At 40.6% G+C, this 9033-nt stretch overlaps 1 protein-coding gene across 1 annotated transcript; it reads right to left on the bottom strand.

Moving 5' to 3' along the window:
* Positions 1–1331: 1331 nt before the first annotated feature.
* zgc:153675 (uncharacterized protein LOC768179 homolog) lies at positions 1332–8291 on the bottom strand. The gene is made up of 4 exons (XM_034689079.1): positions 8164–8291; positions 7942–8050; positions 4781–4868; positions 1332–2591 (listed from the first exon to the last, which is right to left on the bottom strand). The coding sequence occupies exons 2-4, from the start codon at positions 7948–7950 to the stop codon at positions 2305–2307; spliced, it is 384 nt and encodes a 127-aa protein (XP_034544970.1). The 5' UTR covers positions 7951–8050; positions 8164–8291; the 3' UTR covers positions 1332–2304.
* Between the last annotated feature and the right edge of the window lie 742 nt (positions 8292–9033).

The following is a 9033-nucleotide window of genomic DNA, read 5'->3' as shown; positions in this document are numbered from 1 at the left end:
TAAAATGTAATTTTACATTATGAATATATTTTCAAAAACAGATCTCTGCTACTTGTATGCACATAACAGTTTAGTATTTACATAATTTAACCTTTTTTCATCTTTTTACTGTGTTTTTAGAGCAAAGTTTTTATGCAAAGTACAATAAAACAAGAGATTATATGATTCTTCTGAGGGCAACCCTCTCAACTCAGCCTTTTATTGGAAATAATATTACAGTTTCTTGTCTCACATTTGAATCCGAAATTTAACCCATCTATCATTTTTCGATGCTTCTTTCACTTCCTGTGGAATAACAGATGTGGAAAAAAGTCTTTTGCTACCAGTGGATGTAAAAAAAATCTCAGCACACGAGTTTACATATTTTTTGTTGTTGAATATAATAATTAAAAATATTAAAAATAATAATAAAATAATTATAAATAAGTCTAACTTTATTACTTTATACATCTGATTCCAGGAGTAATGAACAAAAAATCCAATGTATTTGCACTCTCTGGTACCAGTGAAAATCACCTAAACAACTATTCTATTCTATTTTATTCTATTTTAATGTATAATATTCAGTTTTATTTATTCTATTTAATTTGATTCTATTCTATTTTACTTCATTTCGTTCTATTATATTTTGCTTTATTCGGTTCTATTCTTTTTGTTAAATTCTAGTTTATTCTATTCTATCTTACTTTATTTGGTTTTATCTTATTCCATTGTTTTCTACTCTATAAGGGGGGCAGTGGCTCAGTCATTAAAGACTTCTCTTGAAGATTTAAACTGGAGGGTCACTGGTAAAGTATGGAAGCTTGTTTTATCGCTCAAAAGGTTCACTTCCTGAGCACCGCTGAGGCTGCAAGGCAGCTGCTCAGGCTGCCTGTTTGTGTTCAGCCTGTTCACTCCCACATCTCTCTGAGTGGATGTTTCCAGGATCCTTTTGGAGCAGGTTTCTGTGTTTCTGGTGTGTTGCATGTTCAATATAGTGTAAACATCGAGTTTCCTCTCTATGATTTCGTTTTTGTCTTCTTCTTCTTAAGACTGAAAACACCAACACAGACAGAAGCTCATAAGAATCCACTGTGCCTGTAAACCTGGGTGACAAACTCAGGGTAACATTCATGCACCAAGTCAGCCAACCATCTGCATCTTATTTACTGCTCATGAGAGTGATGTCTTCTGATCCAACGTAGGGAGGAAACACACCCAGGAATGCTGCAGTGTGTAAAAACAGGCAGAGGAGAGAAGGCTGAAAATGTTCTGCAACGATTCACAACTTAACAACATTTTCATGAAGAACATACCGACTCTGTGTGTGTTTACAAGAACTCAGCCCAGCCTCAAACTTTCAAACTACTTTATTGATATATTGAAAAAAATTAAACACAAAGAAGACATTCACATAGTTTAGTCCGATCAGCAACAGCTCTCCCTCCTCTAAATATTGCTTTGAAATGCTGATATGCATCCAAACATTCACCAATGTTTCCTACTCCACAGCTCAGAGGTCACCTTCTCTTTAAAGGCACACTGAGACATTCATCCCGGATCAGTTCAGACAACAACGAACACTTTTTTTCTGAGATCTGGGTCAAACGCAGCATCTGAACATTTCACACTGAAATCTGACATTGAAACAATAATATGTGTGTTTAAGGCCGGAGCCCAGCGACGCTGAACTTGTGATTGTGTTTTCAGTCTTACATTTCAGAGAAGTGTTCGAACACGCAGCTCCAACGGCTGCAGGGGAAAGTCTCCGCCTCGGGCTCTTCCCAAGGATGAAAGGAGGTCAGACACAGCGCAGGCTGCAGACTGAAGAATGTGTCTGATCCTCTGATTCCAGCACTCAAACCTTTTTACAACAAACACTTTGAACAGAACTTCAATACAAGATTAAAAATCAGCATCTTTATTCAGAAACATTTCACCGACACATGTAGTTTGTAGAGAGCGAGGAGAGAGACGAGGACTGGAGCCGCCTCCGTCTGGATTGTAAACAGATAAAATATTCAGAAAGTCGTCCACCGAGTTCTGAAGTGGATTCCAGTCTCAGACCCTACCGGAGCCGGAGATCCAGAAACAAGACTCCGTGCGAGAGGAGGAAGTTTTTATGAAATGTTTAAGTGACAGGTTCTTGTGGATGTGGTTGTGGCGATCTCTGCATGTTCAGAAGGTATCAGAAGGCACTGTGGAGTTTGATTGACAGCTGGCAGTCTCTTTCTGTTGGCTCAGGGTGGGGCAAGTCCATCATCATCATCATCATCATCATCATCATCATCATCATCATCATAACCATCATCCTCATCTTCCTCTTTACTCAGCCTTGTCTTTTCTCTTGGCTGTAAACGGGACTTTGCTGGCTACCGTCGATCCCACCGAGGAGACGCCACCGGCCACAGCAGACACTCCGCCCTTCACGAGCCCCACCCCCATCGAGGGCACTGTGGTCACAGCAGATTTGGTGATCTCCAGGCTCTTGCCGCCGACCCAGGCGACCCCGCCCACCGCGGCGCCCACGACTCCTTTGGTGACGTTGAAGAGGCCGCCGGTCACCCGCCACATCATGCCGGGAGGAGGCGCCTCGTGGTCCTTACCGGGTTCTGAGAAACATGAAGAATCACTAAATATGTTTACAGCCTGTTACAAAAACAGCCTCTGTCTGAATAGCTCATTTATTTATTCGTACACACTGTACATTGTTTTGTTTATATTATATTATATTAAGGTCACTTGTTTTGCAAAATTAGGTATCATTAGCTCATCTTGCTAAACTGTCAACAGATTCCTCTTACAGATGAATCCTTTAAACATTAACACAATCTAAAGGTCTCAGTCATTTCCTTCAAATGTGTCTTATTTCCAAGGAGCATAAAAAAAATAAGAAAACAAAGATGTGTATTTGTTCTGGGACTACTTTTAGAAGCGGATTAATACACTTTTGTAAATGTATCCGGCAGCAAGACTGACTTAGTAAACAGACTACAGTGTGTGTTCACAGTAATGAAAGAACTCTACAGCAACACTAGCAGCTCTGTGAGGCCGTATAGTGCTGTTTATGCTAACGTTTACCCGTTAGATTCCTGTAACTTTAGAACTATCTCAGTTTAGCATTTCAGCAAGCTAACATGTTCATTTTAACTGACAGGAGCATAGAGGTTTCTAACTCAGCCATAAATGTGGTTTGGATGTGGTGGACTAGGCTATGATAGCTGTTTTAGCATTTATTTATTTATTATTAAGGACCATGCATATTAATTAACACTTCTCTAAATATGCCAGAGCATTTATATCAATGTTACGTCGTCTTCTTCAATGGTTGGATGTTACTGGTCGCTCCTCTGAGTTTGAACCATAGACTGTATAAATAATAGATGTAGTATCCGTGAAGTCATCCATCTGTTTCTGAAGAGCTGTTTTGAAGCCAATCGTCGGCGGGAGCCATATTGGAAATGCTGAACTCAACCTTACTTAGTGTGAGGTAAAGAGGCGGAGTTTGAGCCTCCTAGCCAACAGCTACAGTGTTCCTGCCTGTCAGTCAAGTCAGTCATGTCTTTATTTGGGCAAAAACTTATATTCTTAATATCTTCTGAACCGTTGCGTTACAAAAAAATTCACCCCCGTACAATGTGTGCCGATAGAGAAATTAGCTACGAAGGCTGAAGCCGTTTTGGTACCAGGCTGTAAAGATGTTCATTAATGCTGCAAAGATCGTCTTCTTTGAGTGGGTGTGTATGTGGTTTCTGGTGTTTCTGCAGCCAGCCTCAAGTGGACACTCGATGAACTGCAGTTTATAACACTTTGGCATGGGCTTCATATTTTGAGACCGGAGGTTACCGCTTGGTTTGAACCAGTTGCATGAAATAAAATTAATCACCCTTTCCCATTTCTCTGTTTAACAAATATTTTGTGCTACTTCAAGTAATAATTTCTTGAGTGAGCAGGCAGGAAGAACTCTGGGGTCATGTTGGGCAAAGAATTTGGTTGTTTGCATTGAATGTTGTTGTGTAGCCTTTTTTAATACCATCTGTTTTCACTTGTAGTTTGAATCCTGCTGATTAACAGCACTACTGGAAGTTTAGCTCAGCCTGCAGTAATGTTGACTGTTGTGGCTGCACTGGTGGTCATGATGGAACATGCACAGCGCCATCATCTGGGTTAGACAGTGTAACATAATAAAACACCTCTCTGCATTTGGTGCCAAGGTTTTAAGGGGAATGCTTATTATTTGTTTGTGTGCAGAAATATTCATTCCAGCCCTGCAAAAGGCCACCTCACCCTAAAAAGTCTGGACACGCCCCTGACATTAAATATTGATTTGACTTATTTATTGATGTTGAAACATTTCATCAGACTAGTGAGAGTCAAAGGATCACACAGAGGACTCAGCCTCCTCCACAGTGCTCCGTGTGATGTTTCAGGGTGTTGTTGGTGCAATCATGTGTGTATCTTTTAATCTGAGATGCTCTAATGATCCCCTGATGGTCAGATCTCAACAGTTCACCAGATGAGAAACAGTCATCAAGCTGACAGGTACGCCAAAAACAGGTTTCTGCTTCATCCAATAACATAAGTGATGTTTACAGTGAGCAGCGGCGCGGGATTAAACTGCTGCACAGTGTCTCAGTGTGAGGACACAAATAGAAGCTTTGAGCTGTTACACAAACACACAGACTCCCCTGACAAACCGCCCGTCTCTCAAATAGTAGCAACAACATGTGAGCACAGATTGCACCATATTCCCCACTGACGTTCCAGCGTTTAGACGCAGCCGGGGGAACACTCTGCTTACCCTCTGTGGGTGGGGGGGTGGTGGGTTCAGCTTCGTCTGTGGCCACGCTGGTCCCGGGCTGCGGCTCTGTGATAACGCTGTTCACATTCTGGAAAAGACGAGAAAACCAAAAACTTATATACACTCTGAGGAAATGTCTTAACTCAACTTCACCAAAAACTGTCGTATACAGAAATCTGACATCGAAGGAGTTTACATATTTAGTTTGATCTCTGACTCTTTCATCAGACCTGAGTTCAAGTCATCATTTTGTAACTTAGTGACTGGATTCATTCAGACAAAGGTCAAAACACTGATTCCATTGAACAAGTAGGACGTTCTTGTGAAATATGAGAGTTACATTTCAGCTGGAAGCAGCTCTTCAGGTCGATCTGCTGGTCCACGAATACTTCCTGATTCTTTGAGGTCAAAGTTTTCACCTTGGAGGCTGAAGTTGGGTCAGGAGGTCAGGTGTGTATGAGTGTTAGGAATATGCTTAACTTCCCAACCGTTTGAAGTCTATCATTTGTAAAAGTGTCTGGACGACCTCATCTTGCCTTTGTGTTTTCATCGTGCTATCTTAACCCTCACTGGGACCTGATCTTCAGAGAGAAACCTGTACCCAGAGCTCGGGGCTCACTTCACCTCCAGGTTATCAACTGCATATTCACCTGAGAGCCTAAACCTCTGTGGGGAGCTGCACCAGGAGAACAGTTCTTGTTGGTGTGAATGAGCGCCCCCTGTTGGCTGATAGTCTTAACTTCTTGAAGACCTCCTCCTGAACCATTTCCCTACTAAAAATTGCTTCAAAAAAAAGTAGCACTTGGCATGCACCATGTCAACAGATGAGACATGAGTCAAAAAGAAGCGGTGCTGAAAATGAGAGTGCAGTTCCTCAAGTGTCCACTAGAGGGTATCTCCAAAAGCAGAGGAATCCCCATTAGCTCCCATATTAAAAAGCTTGTTTTTACAGCAACATTAAACATGTTTACAGCCTGGTACACATTTTCTTTTGGGGGGGGGTATGTAGCTCATTTATATTTTCATACACACCGTACGGGGTGTGGATTTTTATGTAACATCCATTAGGATAACATAAAGGGTTAAAGTTAAACATTTGCATAAACTTAGCTGCATTTACAGACACGTGAGTGCGATGTAGATGTTTGCAGAAGGCTTAAAGCCGTTCTAAGCTCCGCCTCTCTGCCTGTGTTTAGGTTGAGTCAGCAATTCCAATATGGCGACCAACATAGTTGGGATTCAAGCGTCTCTCTAGAAACCAAAGGCTGACATCACAGAGACTACATCCAGGTTTTAAACAGTCTTTGATCAAACTCTACTGCACAGATCTTGGCTCCACATGTGTTAGCACACGCCATGTGGGTACTTTTGTATTTGTACAAAAGCTGTAATGACCAATTGAAGAAGATTAAGACGTGTCTTCCGAGTTTTTATCGTCATCAGCCACGACCAAAACAAGTCCAAGCTCGCAACTCTTTGTTTGTAACCCTCAAACTTTTTGGAAAGCAAAGCGTAGTCAAACGTTTTTTAAACTATTTTTGTTAAAACTTTTTGTGTTGATTCTGGCCCCCCTGTGGACAAAGCCGTACCTTCAACCTCTTGGTTCTAAATCAACTTAGCAATTTTAACAAAAAAAAGTAATCTAGCCTTCTTTTTGAAGTCAAATGTATCACTCACACAAAAATATTTGTGTTGGAAGATGTGAAAAAAGGTTACTTCTGCAGCCTTCACTTCTCCTGGCACCTCCCCCCCTGCGGGGTTTTCAGGCATTAGCATTAGCTATATACAAACAAATAAAAATCAATCTGCTAGTCTCATTGATGTCTTGTTTGTTTTAGTGAAGGGTAAAGAACCGTCAGTGTTAGTTTCAGATGGTTTCATAACCAGAAAAAACTCCTTACGGGAGCTTTAAATGAAAAAAGTACAGGTTGACATCTCTGAAATCAAGGCCTCAAAGTGAGGGTTTAGCACTGGTACAGAAACAACACATCAACAACAAGATGTACTTTCGTCCTAATAACTTAAAGCTACATCCCTTCTTGTCTTACAGGAACTCATCCAGATCATGATTAGTGATATTTATTCATTTTTTTATCTTGCTACTCGTCTGATCAACTTTATTTGTGATAAATGAAAAAGAAACGCACTTTCAGACCCTTTAATCTGTCACAAGAAAGCTCCTGTTTTACATATCTCACAGATACGACTCTCTGATGAGTCAGCTTGGCCGACTCTGTGAAAACATGTAATTATCTGACACGCTCACCACGTAAAGATGACCTGTATTCTCAAACTCGGCCCTTTATGTGCTCAAACATATACACACACACATATGGTGTCTGTTTAAATACCTGATGGTGAAAGTATAAGGTGCTGAACAGGTGTCTGCTGTACTGACAGGTGTGTCATCATACCTGACTGTTGTCTTAACCTCTTTAACTTGTGACCTTTCAAATTAAAACATCCCTCCCTCTCTGTGTGACCAATGAGGAGAGTGTGATTACTTGATTTTAAAGCAACGCGTGAGCTTCAAATCGCTGCATTTTTCACATTCTTGGTGCAAAAATAGAAATGCAATTTCCTATAATATGAATCATCTTTGGAGAACCATCACTCCACCCCCTACTTTTTTCTCTCCCTGTGACCCACAAACGAGGCCTGTGTCCTGAGGTAGAGTCAGAATAGCAAGGTGTTACTTAAAATGTGGGTCTGAAGGTCAGACCTGGAGTTAAGAATAAGACAGTTTTCATAAGGAGGGTTTGGTAATGCTGGATCCGAGTTTGAGCAACATCTGCAGGAAGCTGTGAGGCCTCCTTTTAAAGACACTGGGCTGATTATAAAAGAGCAGAAGAAGAAGAAGAAGAAGAAGAAGAAGAAGAAGAAGAAGAAGAAGAAGAAGAAGAAGAAGAAGAAGAAGAAGAAGAAGAAGAAGAAGAAGAAGAGAAGAAGAAGAAGCATATTCAGGGGTGAGAGTGCATATTCAGGGGTGAGAGTGCTGAAATAAAATTATATGCATTAAAATTCAACATCATGACAGTTGTAACCTGCTGCTGTTAGAAGCTGCATGTACAGAACTCGCACACTCTTAATTAAACCCCCTCACACACACACTTTCTGAAGCACATTCTCACATATGTTAAAGGATGCTGGTTGGTCCTTACCTTCACCATTGTTCCCAGTGTTTCTCCCACAAACACACCTGGCACAGTAACTTGAGACAGGAGCAGCTTCTTGTTCCAGCCTCCGAACCAAACTCTTCTTTAAATGTTTCTGTGTAAGTGTGAGAGTGTGTGTGAGAATAAAAGCTGCTGCTCGGTGTGTGTGTGTTTCTTTCTCTGTAATCTAACTTCTGCTCTCTCACTCTTACAGCCGGAGCTACGCACCTCTCTTTTCTGTCTGCTGGTTCTGCCGACGTGGCGCCCTGAACAGCCACACAAACAGTCACACACACACACAAACGAACACGCACACACAGGCAGTCTTAATGCACAAATAGTAACGCACTGCACTTCCGTTTGGGACCTTCAAAGTAAAACTCCTCCGAGTGATGAGGTGGAATAAGTTTGGGATGATAAAGTGATTGTAATGGTGAAAAATAAAACAGTTAAATATGAAATTAATAAATAAAAGACAGAACACGAAATTAAAAATGTGATGAAAAAAGATTAAGAATATATGTTTTTAAATAAACTGAAACTTTTATTTGTGTCTTTTTTGTGTTTTACTTTTTTTATATATGAAATGTTTTGGAACTTTTTTAAATTATTTTTTAGCATTGTTAAGGTGTAACTCCAATTTATTAGTATTCAAAGAATTTCCTAACAGCATATCTTATGTAAAGGGGTAGGTAGGTCTATATCAAGCTTAGTCTTTAGCTTACAACTTTTAGAATATTTTTTCCCCTTAGTGCATTTTTAACTAAATTTAATTGTATGTATGTATGTATTTTTTATTTTATTTTTTCAATACATTTTTTGGCTTTTGTTATCATTATTTTTGTTAATTGATAGGACAGCTGAAGAGAGACAGCAAATGTGGGGAGTAGAGAGAGGGGGGAAGACGTACAGTACATGGTTGACCGGCAGGGGGTCGAGCCGGCGACCTCTGCGACGAGGACTATAGCCTCTATACCAGTGGTTTTCAACCACTGTGCCGTGGCACACTAGTGTGCCGTTACAGATCGTCAGGTGTGCCGTGGGACATTATCAAATTTCACTTAATTAGTCCCAAAAAATATTATTCATATACTGCAA

Source organism: Notolabrus celidotus, chromosome 1, assembly GCF_009762535.1.
Source record: "Notolabrus celidotus isolate fNotCel1 chromosome 1, fNotCel1.pri, whole genome shotgun sequence".
In the NCBI taxonomy this organism is placed as follows: domain Eukaryota; kingdom Metazoa; phylum Chordata; class Actinopteri; order Labriformes; family Labridae; genus Notolabrus; species Notolabrus celidotus.
The sequence above is the reverse complement of the archived record's forward strand: the minus strand, read 5'-3'. Positions and strand labels throughout refer to the sequence as shown.